A 17,030-nucleotide genomic window follows, 5' to 3' on the forward strand; every position below is an offset into this window, starting at 1 on the left:
GGGGGGGGGCATAGGGTTGCCAACTCCAGGTTGGAAACTTCCAGGATAGTTTAGGAATGAAGCCTGCTGAGGGTGGGGTCTGAGGAGGAGGAGGAGGAAGAGAAAGAGGAGGACCTCAGACAGATACAATGCCATACTCCCCACCCTCCAAACAAGCTGTTGCCAGTCTCCAGGTGACAGCTGGAGAGCTCTTAAAGCTCTGGTGCTAATTCAAAGTGCTGCAATTTGTCGACAGAGTAGTGTTTTGGCAAATCTTTAGGAATTGTTTGGTGCATTTACGATGGGGCACCCACCCAGAGCCTCTGGCATTTTCTCACTCTGCTGGCATCAAAACCAATTTAAGGCAAAATAAGAGGCTACTGAGAGGGGAGGAAATAAAGTTGCCAGCTTTAGGTATGGAAATTCCTGGAGATTTGAGGAGTGGAGGCCGGAGAGGGGGACCTCAGACAGGTTACAGTGCCATAGACTCCACCCTCCAACCCAGCTATTTGCTCCTGGGGAACTATTGTTGCCAATCTTGGCCCAGCACCCATCAAACCATTCTCTTCAACCCCCTGCTGTGCAGCAGACTTTCCCCTAGGGTTGCCAATCTCCAGGTGGGACCTGGAGATCTCCCACTGCTACAATTGATCTCCAGATGACAGAGATCAGTTCCCCTGAAGAAAATGGATGCTTTGGAGGGTAGACCCTATGACATTATACCTGCTGAGTCCTTCCGCGCCCCCCCCCAATGCTGCCCTCTACAAAATCCACCCCCCAAAACTCCAGGTATTTCCCTCCTTATAGCTGGCAACCCTACTTTCCCCTCAGTGCCTGTTGGTAGGCAACTAAGTTTGGTCCAGTCACCTACTTTGCCTTTGGGAGAAAACATATTGGGGCCAATCCTGATAGGGTTGCCAACTCCCGATGGGAAATTCCTGGAGATTTGAGGGATGGAGCCTGAAGAGGGTGCGGTTTGAGGAGGGGTGGGACCTCAGACAGGTACAATGCCATAGACCCCACCCTCCAAACCACTCAGTCCCTCATGGGGAACCATTGTTGCCAATCTCCAGGTGAGGGCTGGAGACCGCTCAAAATTACAATTGCTCTGCAGAAGGGAGGGCGGAAGTCAGCTGAAGTCAAAGGGGCAGATAATGGTAGGTTGATGGTTACCTGGGAAGGAGATGGGGTTGCCAACTCCAGGCTGGCAAATTCCTGGGGATTTGAGAGGTGGAGCCTGGAGACGGTGGGGTTTGCGGAGGGGTGGGACCTCAGACAGGTAGAATTCCATAGACTCCACCCTCCAAACCAGCCATTTCATCCTGGGTAACAATTGTTCCCAATCTCCAGGTGAGGGCTACAGATCACTCAAAATTACAACTACTCTTCAGGGAGCAGAGATCAGTTCCTCTGGAGAAAACAGTGGACTCTGTCATTATACCCTGCTGAAGTCACCACAGCAAAATGACACTGTTTGCCCAAAGCCAGAGCACTCCCCCAGAGCCTCTTTCTAGATCTCGTTGTATTTATTTCCACAACGGGCTTTACTGCTAGTCAGTAAATATAAAGGACTAGGGGATTCCCTGCTCCCAAGTGTGTCAGTCTTGCCTGTGTGGGCCTCCTTCCCCTTTCTTTTTGCAGAATCACAGAGGGTCTTTTAAAGTTAAACGTTTTAAAAGATGTTTGCCTTCAAAACAGCCAGTTTGCTAAAAAAATGCGAGTTTTGCTTGTAGATGCAGAATGCACACAGAATACACAAATAAATAAACCGAGGGGGGGGGACCCAGTGCAGAGGGAATGCGTGTGACTGTTAAACGCACAGTTTATGAAACACTTTGTACTCTGCCACTGACTGACAGGTTTAACTTAATAGGTGCACTTAGCCATTTATGTGTTATGTTAAGTGCCATTTATAATTCTAACATCATGAATGTTTTCAAGTATTAACTTTGGTTCATTTGTGACTGTTGTTTGGATGCATGCTGGGAAGATAAAATGCTGAAGCTTGTGACCTTGCTTGTTATGGCCAGCTGTAACTGCGCATGTACCTGATGTCAAGTAGCTTGAGTTAGATGGAGAACATACGCCACGATGTGCCCATATCTGTTTCATTAGATACTTTTTATCACTTCATAGCCTGGGAAGAAGAAGGCCCATTGTTCAACTGAAGGAGGTATGTTTGCCTGAGAAAGTCCAACCTACAGGCCTGGGCCCAATCAGAATGGTGTGACGGATATATGACAAAGTTTGATGGAACCAATAATTATGATTTATTTCTAACTGTCATAGGGGGTATAAAACTTTATGTCTCCCATTGTAACCTTAGGGAGAGCTGTGGGGCCCAAAACCTTATTGAATCTGCACCTTCCTCCTTTGTTGATCAATAAAGTACAAGATCTGATTCTGCTCTACAGGATTGTAATGAGTGTTTTCTCAAATTGGGCTGGGGAAACACACACAGACAGGATTATTTTCTGTACATCATGACTGCGAAGTCAACCCTCACATTCTTTGGAGCAAGCTGTCGGTGCAGAAAAGGCCAGAGAGAGCCAAGAGGTGTCTGAAACTAAAGCGCTTTAGCAATCGGGCTGATTCTACACGGGGGGTGTTTTTTCCACAGTGAACATGCCTCTGGTGCAGTTGTTGGTCAATTTGCACCTGCAGTGGCGATTTCAGGCAGCGCAGGGCCCTAGATTTTTGTCCTTGTTAGCTGTGACTTCCCTTTCACAACAGATGCACATTGCACACAGAATGCACACTCCATATAAAAACCACTTTCCAAAGCCTTCAGTTATTACCCCTGTGTCACAGCCACACTCAGGTTGCCAGCCTCCAGGTACAGCCTGGAGATCTCCCAGACTGCTACAGAGATCAGTTCCTCTGAAGAAAATGGCTGTTCTGAGGAGCAGACTCTGTGGAATTCCCTCCCCTCTCCCATTCCCAGGAAATTCCTAACCCACAGCAGGTACAACCACCTTTTTCATAAGGCACTGTGAACAAAAAACAGATTCAGTTATCTTGGCCAGACGGAAGGCAAAACGGAGCATTACCTCAGGCAAAGGCTTGGCTGGCTGGCAGTGCAGACCACCGACAAATTCAAAGTTGGGGAGGAAAGGCCGAGGGAATTCAAAGTCCCAGTAGGTTCGGATCAGCCACATCTCAGCTTTCCCCATTGTTTCACACAGTGTCGTGGGCCTCCCTACAAATGAAAAGGAGGGTGGTTACGCTTAGCTTGTCTTGCTTTGCAGATGGAAGGATTTGGCAGCCTTGTTTGCAGAAATACCAAGGGATGGTTCACAGATTTCATTTCCTAACAATGTGAAGTGGAAACAAATTTATGAAGGCAAACACGTGCCGCACACATAGAAATCCCTCTGTTGCAGGGACTAAAGTGAGGGTCAATCTGGGGTACCTGTTCCCCCCCGCCCGCCTATTTTAATAGGCCTCTCTTTCCCTTTGCAAGTGCAGCTGACTCAGGATTGCTTTCCAGTTAGAAAAATAGTGACATGGTAGAGAGGGGGGGAGATATATTTTTTAAAAAACATCATGTTTTTTTTCTGACTGGGGAAAAAATTTCCCTCAATAGCTACCTTGGAATTTTAGTGCCCAGCCCAGTACACAGGATTGCCATTTCCAGGTTGGGAAATACCTGGAGATTTTGAGGGTGGAGTCTGAGGAGGGTGGGGTTGGGGAAAGGGAGGAGCCTCAACATAGGCTTACCAACTCCCCCGGGGGGTGGGGAAACCCCTGCCCCAGAGGCCCGTTCCCCGCCGCTGGCGGATCGGGCCCTGGGGGGAACTCCACCCCGACGTGCATGTCACCAGGAAGTGACGCAAGCACGCGGGGCACGGTTGCGTCACTTCCTGGTGATGTGGATGCGGCACACACGCGCACGCTCCGGGATCGACCCGGGAGTCCCCTGCTCTGAGCCAAGGTAGGACTTGGCAACCCTACCTCAACAGCATGTATTGCCATACAGTCCACCTTCCAAAGCAGCCATTTTCTCCAAGTGAACTGATCTTTGTGGTCTGGAGATCAGTGGTCATCCCAGGAGACCTCCAGCCACAAACTAGAGGTTGACAACCCTGCCAGCAGATCTCCCCCTGCCCACAGCCTTTTCCTTCTCTCCTCTAGCTCAGAGATGCCCTCCTATGTTGGATTTTCGCACTTCACGAAGACCGTTGCCATCGAGATAGGTCATGGCTCAGCGGCAGAGCCTCTGCTTGGTGTGCAGAAGGCTGTTGATATGGCCCAAAATCGCACTTGCCTTTTTAGCAATGGCATCACTGCTGACTCATGTTCAGTGTATGGTCTACTAAGACCCCTAGATCCTTTTTGCACATACGACTGAAAAGAGCTGCGGTGGCTCAAGTGGTTAAGACGCTGAACTGCAGGCTGTGGAAGGTCGGTAGTTCAGCAGTTCGAGACCCGAGTGTGCCGCATGGCGGCATGAGCTCCCGTCTCTAGTTCCAGCTCCTGCCAACCTAGCAGTTTGAAAGCAAGAAATTGCAAGTAGATAAATAGGTACCACTTCGGTGGGAAGGTAACAGCGTTCCGTGCACCTTGGTGTTTAGTCATGCCGGCCACATGACCACGGAAACGTCTTCGGACAGCGCTGGTTCTTCGGCTTTGAAATGGAGATGAGCACCGTAACCCTAGAGTCGGACTCGACTGGCTTTCGAGCAAGGGAGCTTTTACCTTTACCTTTACTTACTGCAAGGACAAGTCTCCCCCAACCTATAATTATGCATTTGATTTTCCCTACCTAAATAAAGAACTTTACATTTATCCCCATTTAAATTCATTTTATTTGTTTTAGCCCAGTTTTGCAGCCTGTCAAGATGATCCTGCATCCTGATTTTCTTCCGCCATACTTGCTACCCCTCCCAATTTAGTATCATCTGCAAATTTAATAAGCATTCCCTGTATCCCTTCATCCAAATCATTGATAAAGATGCTGAATAAAAAAGGTCCTTGAGGCAGTCCATTTGTCACTCCTCTCCAAGAAGAAGAGAAACCATTCACAAGCACTCTTTGTCAACCGGTTATGGATCCACCTAACAGTCATAGGATCCAAACCACATTTTTCCAATTTGTCAACAAGAATATTATGTGGAATGTTGTGTCTTGCCATTGACATGTAATGTAAAGCTTGAAACCTCAGCCAGATTGTAATCTGGAACAACACCATTGGCTGAAGCTTGTACAGTAACCAATGAAATTTAAGAGTCTGTGCTGGAGGAAAGACTAATGATTGGATGTTATCCATGTATTGTGATTGGATGTTAACTGTGTAAGGGCGTGGCTACCTCAGCCTGGGAGAGTTTAAAAGGAGCTATGCTCTACTGTTGTTTTGTGGTGTGTCATCTGTTGCTGTGTGATCTTTCAAAGTTCTCGTTCTCAAATAAAGCTGATTCACTTTGTTACTTACTTTGTTGTTGAGTTGCATACTTAACATGGAACCTTATCAAAAGCCATACTGAAATCAAGATATTTATTTATTTATTTATTTAATTTATTTAACTTTCCATTTGCTATACCGCCCTAACCCCTAGGAGTCTCTGGGCGGTTTACATTTGTAGTGGTTCTAATAACCCTTCTTCCCTAACTTGGGCCACACACATGGTAGGGGTGGGGAAACCTACCAGCACCCTAGTTGGAGGGCCTCGTTGTTTCTCCGGCACGGTTAGTTTCTTCCCGGCGATCTCTTCTGGCACTCCTCCCAGCGACTGCCGACCGGCGGGACTGCGCAGGCGCCCGACTCCACGCCTGTTTCCTGGTTCAAGGCTCAGGCTTTGCCTCGTCCGGCGCCGCGCGTCATCGGGCGCCCCTCAGTCTCTCGCCTCCGCAGCCGCTGGTTGTACGATGGTCTGTTCGCCGCCAGGGATCGCTCCATTCGTGCTGTAGCCACTGCATCGTTATTCACCTCCGCCGCCAGATGCTCTGTTGCCACCATTGCCAACGATGATTCCGCCGTTGTCTGCGCCATCTCCATGCTCCTCATCAGAGGCGGGGGCCCCCTACCCTTCTAAGGGTAGGTACCCATTAGCCTACTCGCATAGCTGTTAACTGCTTTCGGTCCGCTGGGTTGGCGGGAGCTGGGACTAGGGGCCGGGATCTCACTCCGGCCGCGGTGGGGATTCGAACAGCCATTGTGGCTGTTCGCTATTGATGTTACTTGCAGGCACTGTACTGTCAAATAAACTATAGCTACAGCATTCCCCTGATCCAACAAGGTAGTAACTTTCTCAAAAAAAGAGATAAGGTTAGTCTGACATGACTTGTTCTTGAGAAACCCATGCTGGCTCTTAGTAATTACAGCCGTCCTTTCTAAATGCTCAAAGACTGACTGTCTATTTGTTCTTAAACTTTGCCAGGTATAGACATCAAGCTGATGGGTCGGTAGTTACCTGGATCCTCTTTTTTCCCCTTCTTGAGGATGGGGACAACATTTGCCCACCTCCAATCTTCAGGGACCTCACCCGTTCTCCAAAAATTCTCAAAAATAATGGGCAGAGGCTCAGAAATTACATCCACGAGTTCTTTTAGTACCCTTGGATGCAGTTCATCTGGCCCTGAGGACAGTTTCATTTAAAGAAACTAGGTATTTATAAACAAACAAATGTGATGAGAAAGTTATGGCTCCTTTTAGGAGTATTAAGAATCTGAGGGAATATCTAGATCACAATAACACTCATAAATGTGTTACCATCAAAGAGTTTTACGTTTACCAGATACTAAGCCTGGTAGCCCAAGTTCATCAGAGCTCAGGATCTAAGGGGGGGTTGGCCCTGGCTAGTATTTGGACGGGAGAACTTCAAGGAAATAAAGGGCTCCTATGCAGAGGCAGGCAGTGGCAAAACTCCTCTAAACCTCTCTTGCCTTGAAAACCCCACAAGGGGTCTCCATATTTCCACCCCCACCAATCTTCCCCAGGGAATTTTTTCCTAAGCAAACGTTAACATGTAATATGAAATATTTCATCAATCCTTTGGATATGAAAAATATACACTAAACGATTTTACAATACCCCTGTAATAAACTTCATGGAAAAACAATAAGGAACTTAAGAACAAGCACCATAGAACATAACAGTAATATAAAATTGAAAAGAACAAGTGCCTCATTGGCTAAACACGTTATTAAAAACAATTCTGGTCCCTCTGACTTAGGGGCTGTGCAAAAATTAACTTGTCAAGCTGAGATACTATTGCTGGGTTATAAGACTCCAGACCCTGGAGTCAGTTTGGTGTAGTGGTTAAGTGCGTGGACTCTAATCTGGGAGAACCTGGTTTGATTCCCCACTCCTCCACTTGCAGCTGCTGGATGACCTTGGGCAAGCCATAGTTCTGTCAGAGCTGTTCTCTCAAGAGCAGTTTTCTCAGAACTCTCTCAGCCCCATCCACCTCACAGGGTGTCTGTTGTGGGGAGAGGAAGGGAAAGGAATTTGTAAACCACACTGAGACTCTGAGTGATGGGCGGGGTATAAATCCAATCTCCTTCTCCTCCTCCTCCTCCTGGGTTAAATTTGACTCTGGAATTGCATCAGTTCAGGAGTCATTTCAAGCAGGAACGGACAGGAATGGCATTCCGGGAGTAACAAGTAAACTCCTCCCCCCCTTTCCCCTCCAAGCGGGTCAAAGGGAAAGGGGGGGGGAAGGGAACCCAGCAGAAGCTTCTGCATGACAGCGAGGCCAGTGCTGCCAGGAAGAAACGTCTGGAAGGAGCATGCCACCTCTGTGGGGTGACTCCAAAGACTGAGGGGGTTTAAAGTTTAAATACCCCCTCTCTGGAGTCGCGCTGCAGTGGCGGCATGCTCCCTTCATTGACGGGAAGGCCATTTGCTGCCACCCCCACCCCCCACCCCCTGCAACTGGGGAGGATCATTATACCCTATATGGAGACCCTGCGCAGACAGTCCCCGATCTGGTCCGGATCTTCCTCAGCGAAGAAGGTTTTCTCATGAAGATGTTTTGGGCTGACAAGATCAAAATATTCTGGTGATTCGAACCAGCAGGGACCTGTAGGGAAGTACCTAGCCAACGGCCGTCCATCATCGATGGCAGCTGAAAATGCATTGGGTCAACCCTCACCCATAACAGAAGCGGCACCTGTAGCGATTCGAAAGGAGTTCTCTTGGTGGCCCTTGTTTGTCAACCACAGCAGTATTTCCAGCCTTCAAGCATTTGTTTCTGTCAGGAAAATGTAGGGGGAGGGAGCACGTCAGGCCTAGCAGCAGCCACTGGACAACTGGACACCATGCAACTTGCACAAGTCATGCGGGCCCAGCCGCTTGCTGCTGCTCAACAGCCGCCGCCCTGTGAAGTGTTGTGTAGTGGTTAGTGTTCCAGACGAGGATTTGGGAGACCCAGGTTTGAATCTGAGTTGGGAAATACCTGGAGATTTTTGGGGTGGAGCCTGAGCGGTGGGTGCCTTCTGACACACTTCTGGTGACGGCAGGGGGTGTGGCATATGAAAATAAGTTGTGCCAATGAGTTGTGCTAATGAGCTCCTGCACCTCTTTTTCTATGAAATGACCCCTGCGTCAGTTTTTGTAAAAAGATGTTGGGTCAATTAAACAATTATATATACTGAATGGTCCTTCCATTGCTAATTGCTGCTGATCTTGTACTCTGGTTGAAGGAACACTGGCAGACAAACAGGTTTTATGATATTCACCTGGGCAGAGGGAAAATTCTTTTAAAACTGAGCCAAAACCTATAGAGGCAAAACCTGTCCGTCTTATCTCTGCTACCTCCCTCAGGTTTTGTTTTTTTAAATGCAATCCTAAGGACAGAATAGGTTCTAGTGCTTATAGTTAGAGGGTTTTGTATCTAGTTGATAGTACGTTTTACAAATTGTAATTTGAATTTAAAAAAAAATTTATTTGCTGATATTATGTTAACTAAATAGCCACTCTTATATAATTATGATATTATATTACAGATTTGCCTGAAGAAGCCTGTCACCAAAATGCATGAGGAATTTTTAGGGGAGTAATAAAACATAATCTGCCTTGGCCTTACTTTTATCCCCCCTGCCAAGCCATCCACCTCTCCCTGAGCCACCACAAAAGCAGTCCGGCCTTCTTCTTTGGGCCTCTGTGGGCTCACCTAATAAAGGATTGCCTGGAGGCAGGCTGACCCCGCTCCTCTTCCAATGCCCTCTGTTTAGGGGTGGACCTATGGTGAGTGAAGGGTATCTGGGCCAATGAGCCTCCCTCCTATCTGCAGGACTATGTAACATAGGTTGGATCGGAACTAAGGGGGGAGGGGTGTTATGTACGTGGACTGCCACCAGGGGTCCGTGGCTAAACCGGAGCTTGGTCCCCAAACACAAAGGGGACCTAGGATCCTAGTCCACCTAGAGTCCACCAATAGCAACCTTGGCGGGAAATTCAAACCCTCCAATGGGGACAGGGCGGCACAGAGGCAGGAGGCAGTCATCTGGGGTGGCCGCGGTGATGAGGACGTCGTTAAAGAACGGCGTCACCCCAGGGATCCCTTTCAACAAAGAGCCCATTAGTTGCTGAAATATCCCCGGGGCCACACTCACGCCAAACTGCAGTCACCTAACCTTAAAAGCCGCCCGGTGCATCACAATAGTCTGAGCCGTGGCCTCATCTACTGGCAGCTGTTGGTATGCCTGCATGAGATCCAACTTGCCAAAAATCTTGGTCCCCACTAAGGAAGCCAATACATGACTCACGACCGGGACAGGGTATGCATGGTCGTGGAGGGCCTTGTTAAATGTACATTTATAGTCCGCGCAGATGCGAATGTTGCCATTGGACTTTACGGGGGTTACAATGGGAGTCTCCCACGGCACATGGGAGACCAGTTCAAGGACCCCTTGTGCCACTAAACAGTCTAGCTCCGCATCGATTTTAGGCTGCAAAGTGAGTGGGGCGGTGTGGAACCACATGCGGATGGGTGCAATTTGGGGGTTGAGTTGAAATGAAACAGGGGGTCCCTTGTAACAACCCAGAGCCCCATCAAAAACCACAGGGAATTTCCCACAAACCTCAGCAAAATCCCTCGGTGCACATTTATTCACTCCTCCCACGGTGATGCCCAATGGCGCAAACCACGCCCGCCCCAATAAGCTAACCAAATTCTCCTCCACTACAATCAACTCCAGGAAACCCTGAAAACCCCTGTACTTCACCCGGAAAGTTCCCACACCCCGTATTGGAACCAGGTTCCTCTGGAAGTCCACCAGGCTCAAGGGCGAAGGCCACAGGTAGGGCCCGCCATTTGGGCAAAGTCTGTTCAGCGTTTCCACAGATTTGATGAAAGCCGCTGACCCTGAGTCCACTTTCATTGGGAAGAGGGACCCCTCCATCGTGACCTGGACCTGGACCTTCGGGGTTGCGGGCAAGTCGGGGAGTCGTAGTACCTGTAGTGAAGGGTAACTGGTCAGGAGGTATAGATCGTCCGCACCTTCGTTGGCCTCGTAGTGCACGGAGGCCTGGCGGGGTGATTGCGGCTGTGGTGGGTGGTTCCAGTTGCCCTTGGATCTGCAGATGCGGGCGAGGTGTCCTTGGTTTCCACATGTGTGGCAGTTGGCATCACGGAACCGGCATGACTTGCGCTCGTGTGCCTCTCCTCAGCTGCCACACGGGGACCGTCCGGCAGGCTTACCAGGGTGTCCAAAGGCTCCGTCGAATCCCACCGGCTTCCGGCGGTGGGGTGCGCAGACGAGACAGACGTCGTCCTCATCTGAGGTCTCGGGTGCTGAGTCGGGGAGCATGAGATGGGACACTGCCGGTGGTCGGTTGCGGTGGGAGGCCTCGTGGGCGATGGCAAGCTGGAGGGCCTCGTCGAGTTTGATGTCGGATGTGCCGATCATCTTTCGGCAGAGCTTCATGTCGCTGATTCCCCAGGCGAACTGGGTCAAGAGGTTCTCCTCCACCTTGGAGAAGTTGCTTTCCATAGTGTGTTGGCGCAGCACAGCCATGAATGTGGTGGCCATCTCGCTGGGCTTCTGGAGGCACCCCTGGAATTCCATCCTCTTGGCCAGCATCATTGGCTTGGCGGTTAGGTACCTGGTCAGGGCTTCTATGATCTCCTCGTATGTACACTTGAGGATAGCCTTCAGGGCCAGGAGGCTCCTCGCGAGCCAGATGATGTTCACGCCACAAGAGCTGAGGAGTAGAGCCTTCTCTTGCCCGCATCGGGTATCTCATGGAAGGCGAGGTGGCATGTTAGCTGGTCCGTCCATGAATCCCAGAGCTCTCCCCGCCAGTGGGGTCGAAAACGTCAAGGTGTCCTGGAGTGAAGGCCATGACTATAGCACGGAGTGGGGGAGTGATGTTCAGTGATGCCGGGCGTGATGCGGTGCCGCTCGGGAGCGGTGCGGGAGTGGTGGCATTATCTGGAACGAAGCTTGGTGCTGCGCTGGGAGGTGAGCCTGGCCTGCACATTGGGATCTCATCCTCGTCACCACTGAAAAGTACTGGGTTCGATGCATGGAGAACTTGGACTACGACATGCATTCAGTTGCATTTATTGTACTTCACAACAAGACAAGGGAAAACGGCCCTGCAAGGCCAACTATATACACTCCCACCTGGCACACCTCTGTCCCCATTGGAGGGTTTGAATTTCCCATCAAGGGTGCTATTGGTGGACTCTAGGTGGACTAGGATCCGAGGTCCCCTTTGTGTTTGGGGACCAAGCTCCAGCTTAGCCACAGACCCCTGGTGGCGGTCCGCGTACATAACAGCACCGTTGCTTTCTTAATGACTCTGCCAATAGTAACTGCCAAATACGGAAGTTTTGAGATGACTTGTCAGTACAAATTTAATTTATCTGTTTAAATATTTATAACCCACATTTTCACAGTACCCAAGACAGCTTGCAAAATAGGGACACTGAAAACATAGTTAAAACACATGTTATTATATTACGTTACATTGAGATTGCTTCACACGTGCATGCAATATTTGACTACAACACCAAGCAATGACTTACGCATGTGAAGCAGCCTTCACAAACTTGTAGAGAGAACTTTCATACCACCTTAAACACAGAATCAGTTGATACAGACATCAAGTCTGACCAAACTGCGCATGTATGAACCAGCTTGTTTCGAAGTGGGAGTAGGGTTGCCAAGTCGTATTTACCTTTTAGCGGTGGGAAGCCTGCACCTCCCTGGGAGTCTTCTCATGCGCACACCCAGAAGTGATGTCATCGTATCGGGCACATTGGGGGCAGGGCCACAATCATTTGAGGGGAAACCATAGAGTTTTCCCTCAAATGATAGAGCGTCCCCCTGCAATGTGCCCAATGCGATGACATCACCTCCAGGTGACGTATTCACACCGAGCACATCTCACACTTTGAGGGTGGGCTTCCCCCCAGCGGCCCGATCCGGGCCTGCGGGGAACGGGCCTTTCGCCCCCCGGGGGACCTGGCAACCCTAAGTGGGAGTCAAAAACACTGTCACTGGAAGTAGGAGCAAGTTCTTACCTAAGACATCACTGTAATACTGGTTCCAATCTCTCAAGATAAATTGATGGAAAATGAAGTCATGTAAGCTATAAAAGAGCAGGTTTTTCATCCTCTCTGTGTAGGACATCCTGTCTGTTAGCTCAGAGGTGCTTGCTGGCACATACGACGGAGGGGCTGGAAGGGCCCCACAGAGACGCTCCAGCGTATTTCCTGCAGAAAATCGGAAGGAATACACGAATGGAATCTGAAGCTTCTCGGCCACCAGTTCGCCGCAAGGCATGAGTGGGTCTGCAATGAGAAGGTCGAAGCCGGCCAGCTGCAGCTTCTTCATTCGCTCTTCATTCAAAACGACCATGTCACAGAGGATTTTGTTCCTGGAGAACAGGTCCATAATCAAGTGATAAAACCTGAAGGAAAACTCCCATAGAGAAATTTCAGGCTTCTCATACATTGACAAGTATAAGAACTCCCTCAGCAAAGCATCCATCTCTGCTGTGGGGAATGGAACCGTGACCTCTTCCAGGTGGAAAGAGGGAAGTCGGCTGGAGTCGGTTTTGTGGAAGAACGAAGGCCACAGCACAGTTATGTGGTGGCCCCTGGCTGTGAGCTCTTTCATGATCACTTTCAGGTTGATCCAGTGGCTGTGGTCTGCCGGCCATACGAGTACATTCCCAGTGGAGGCTGCGCCCAAGCAGACCATCAGGACCAAGGAGTGTCCCAGGCCCCATTTCACAGGCAACATGCTCCAGCTTCCCTCGGCTCCGTTCAGGACACTGAACCCTGACAGGCCCAGCTCTGTGCAGGGCAATTCCTTCATTGTGCAACTTCAGTGCAGGGCACGCCTTCATTACACAACTTTCCACATTGATAAAACCCTGCCACTCCATGGGCAGAGTCCATCAAGGAAACAAATAAGCGTGTGCTACCACCAAAGCCTGACGTGGATGACTCAGCATGATTCTGGCCAGATAGAAAGATGTGTGATGATTACGCCATCCTCTGGAAGTTAGTACACTTCCTCAGTCAAAACTACATTTCTTATATGCCTTAGTCAATGGAACAGGTCTGGGTGACTCCAGTGGTGTTCTCAGCTGACTGCTCCACAGAACCACTTTCAGGGAAGTCAGACTGCACCATGCAGCGGATGGTTCCTGGCTCCCTAAAGCACAGGAAGCACTTGAAAGACATGTCAGCCACGAGGAGAATCTCCCATTATGGGTAACTGCTAGTTCTGTGTTATTTATGATGGGATTCTAACCTAACCTATGTTTACTTTTCCCTTTTCCCCTCACATTAAGAATTTACACCTGAAAAATTCATGGCAGAATTCTCACCAGGCCTCCCCACCCCCTCCACCCTCAGTAATCATTCCCATTTTATAGACACTACTTTACAAATATTAACACCACTTTATACCAGGAGCTGCAGTGGCTCAAGTGGTTAAGACGCTGAACTGCTGGCTGTGGAAGGTCGGTAGTTCAGCCGTTCGAGACCCGAGTGTGCCGCATGACGGAGTGAGCTCCCGTCTCTAGTTCCAGCTCCTGCCAACCTAGCAGTGTGAAAGCAAGAAATTGCAAGTAGATAAATAGGTACCACTTTGGTGGGAAGGTAACAGCGTTCCGTGCGCCTTGGTGTTTAGTCATGCTGGCCACATGACCACGGAAACGTCTTCGGACAGCGCTGGCTCTTCGGCTTTGAAACGGAGATGAGCACCGCAACCCTAGAGTCGGATTCGACTGGCTTTCGAGCAAGGGAACCTTTACCTTTACCTATACCAGACACCCACTGACTCCCAAGCATATCTACACATGCCCCCAGCTACCACCCCTAAGCACACCCAACAATCCATTGTCAAACTTGATGCTACAGCCACATCTGTTCCAGTTCCCCTAACAGGATTCTCATCTTTTTTTAAAAAAAAATTATTTATTTATTATTGAAGCTTATATACATAATCTTACATTAAATCATTATACAATCATTTTACCCCCAGCCTGTTTTATATTTCCCCATATTTACTTTACTTATTATTTATTGCCTCCCCCTCCAGTCCCTTCCTTTTTTTACTCTCCTTCTCTTGGGCTGGTGACTCTGCCTGATCTTTCTGTACTTCCTCTTCCTCTTCCACACTAGAAAGCTCTTGTCCATTCTCATCTTGCAAATCGACTCCCAAATCTGTCAACATCTTCCTTGCTTCTTCTGGATCTCTAGCCGAGTATTTCCTGCCCTCCCTGAACACCAACAAAGTTGCTGGATATGCCCAGGTGAGAATTTTGTCATTAAACAAAGCTTGCGCAAATTGCTGCATGTCCTTTCTTGCTTGTAGCGTTTCCCGTGAAAAGTCTTCTCTTACAATGACCTTTTGTTATTTGAACTGAAGTTCAGTCTTCTGTCGCAGAGATTTATAGATCTCAGCTCTTATCTTTTCTCTTGAAAAAGCCACAATTACATCCCTGGGAGCTCCAGCCCCTCTCCTTGGTGTAAATAACCGATGTGCTCTATATACGCTATCTGAGCCGGAGTTCTATACCATTTCCACATAAATTTCCTCACCAATTCTTTATCTCTATCTATTTTATTTATACCGTTCATTATTTCTTGATTCACTTCCTGATGCATTAACCCTTCTCCCTCCCATTTATTCTGTATAATCCTTATCATCCTCTCCTTATCTCTTACCATCAGTTTATATAGCGCCCCCACTATCCCTTTTTCTTTTACTTTTCTTCTGCTTAATATTTCATCAATTTCTGTTCTCTCCCCGCTTATCCCCTCTAATCTTTCACTCTTACATTAGCCTCTGAGCGCTGTATCATCTCTCTGAGCTCTTTCATTGACTTCACCATATTTTTTTTGCAGCTAAGTAGAAACTTTCAAACCCTGCAGCTGTCTTGCTCACCCAAGATTAGAGACAACTCCTCCAGCCTAATTAGCCTCTGGGAGGGTATTTTCGTTATCTGTTTACTTTCAGTTCGTCTTTTTTTAGGCTTTTAATTAACAAACTCCAGGAGCGATGCGAGTGGGCGTCTATCCAGTTCGACGCATGTGTGGATCTCCCAACAGGATTCTCATCTGAGGAAGCTACAACAGACATTTTTGAAATAGCAATACCTGCATGATGTAGTCATGAGACAGACTGACGATGCCATCAACCTACAACCTATGCTGGATACTGACACTCTCCTCGTCCAATGCAGCCTCAGTTTAAGTTGGGACCTAAAGAGGGACACCCTCACCTTCTGAGGGCCAGCTCAAGAGAAGCAGTTTACCAGACGAGGTGTTTTGTCTACGGTAACCAGCCTGTGTGATCCTTTGGGGTTTGCAGCTCCAGTGCTGCAAGAGAAGCACCTACTATGTACACTCTCCCAGGGAAACAAAAACTGGGACAAACTGTCAGCAAGCTGCCAAATGATTTCTGTATTCTGTATTGTGTTTTCCTATTCTATGCATTCCTTTCCCTATGCCTAATTGCTGCTTTGCCGTGTTATGTATCTTTCAAGGCCACAGGAGGAGAGCAGAGGTAATTGCTTTGTCTTTGTAGTGGAGATGGGCCTTGAGAAGCGTGGACCTGTTTTGCACTAGACAGCGGTTAGTTCCCAAGCCTTTGGCGCGCGCGGGAACTACTCCAAGCACGCACGAGAACCACGCTAATAGGGTAACGCTGATTTGAATGTACTATAACCTCCCATGCGCACAGTACCCCGTTATTCCTAACAGTGATCCTGTACAAGCATTCATTGTAGCAACCAGGGGTCCTCTCCAGAACCCAAGGCTGTTAAAACAAGGGACACACAGCACAAGACCAAGAGGTATCTGCCACCAAGTTACTTTTTAGTTCCCAATCCGCCTGGAGCAAAGTAACTAGAAATCTCCAGGCTCAACACAGGAACACAAGTCAAAGAACCAAGCTCTGCAGCTTCCACCACAAGGCTTGACTAAGAAACACAATTGGTAGTAAGAGACCCAGTAGTTTAAGACACAGGATTAAGGCTTTGAAACTCGTGAGGCTCAGTAACCCAGACAAAATAAAAATATAGTTTCTTTATTTAAATAAATTGTGCAAAGTTATAAAACACGAGACTTAGGTAGTGAGGAAACAAAATAACAAACTCTACGCATATCCAGCATAGCTAATTACTTACAAGCATGTACAAGAGGTTTACCCGTATTAGATTCAAATTGCATCAAAGTCCAAAAGCATGAGGTATAAGTCCAAACAACATCTTCCCTTAGGAGGATAATCCAAGTATTCAAGGCATATTGGAGGGTTGCTTCGAGTATTGACCAAGCATGGCCAAAATACCCAAAGAATCCACACCAGTTACTAAGAACACAGGTTCTTATAGAAAAGGGGGGTCACGAGGGGCTCAGGCCTGTTAGCCACTCATGACCCGGCAACAGTGATGTCACAGTTGCTGGTAACTAGGGTAACCAAAACATCCCATAATACTTGTTTGTGAGCACTGGGGAATCGAAACTTAAAATTCATCAGATAGCCCAATGCCCTCCCAATGCAGGTGTGATCACTTGGGAATGTTGCTAATTAATTAACGGCCGCCAAGGCCACACTGCTAAGGGTTTGCAGCTTGACGTTCT

At 48.4% G+C, this 17,030-nt stretch overlaps 1 protein-coding gene across 1 annotated transcript in view; it reads right to left on the bottom strand.

The window, feature by feature from the left end:
- Positions 1 to 13,141, bottom strand: part of LOC107108341 (UDP-glucuronosyltransferase 2A2-like) — a 34,597-nt gene extending 21,456 nt beyond the window's left edge. Inside the window, exons 1-2 of the mRNA XM_015408767.1 lie at positions 12,453 to 13,141; positions 3,030 to 3,178 (exon numbers count right to left, since the gene is read on the bottom strand). Coding sequence (XP_015264253.1) covers positions 3,030 to 3,178; positions 12,453 to 13,134 — 831 coding nt within the window. The 5' untranslated portion in view covers positions 13,135 to 13,141. The remainder of the gene's footprint in view (positions 1 to 3,029; positions 3,179 to 12,452) is intronic.
- Positions 13,142 to 17,030: the final 3,889 nt, after the last annotated feature.

Source organism: Gekko japonicus, unplaced genomic scaffold, assembly GCF_001447785.1.
Source record: "Gekko japonicus isolate JY-2015 unplaced genomic scaffold, Gekko_japonicus_V1.1 scaffold2889, whole genome shotgun sequence".
Lineage (NCBI taxonomy): Eukaryota > Metazoa > Chordata > Lepidosauria > Squamata > Gekkonidae > Gekko > Gekko japonicus.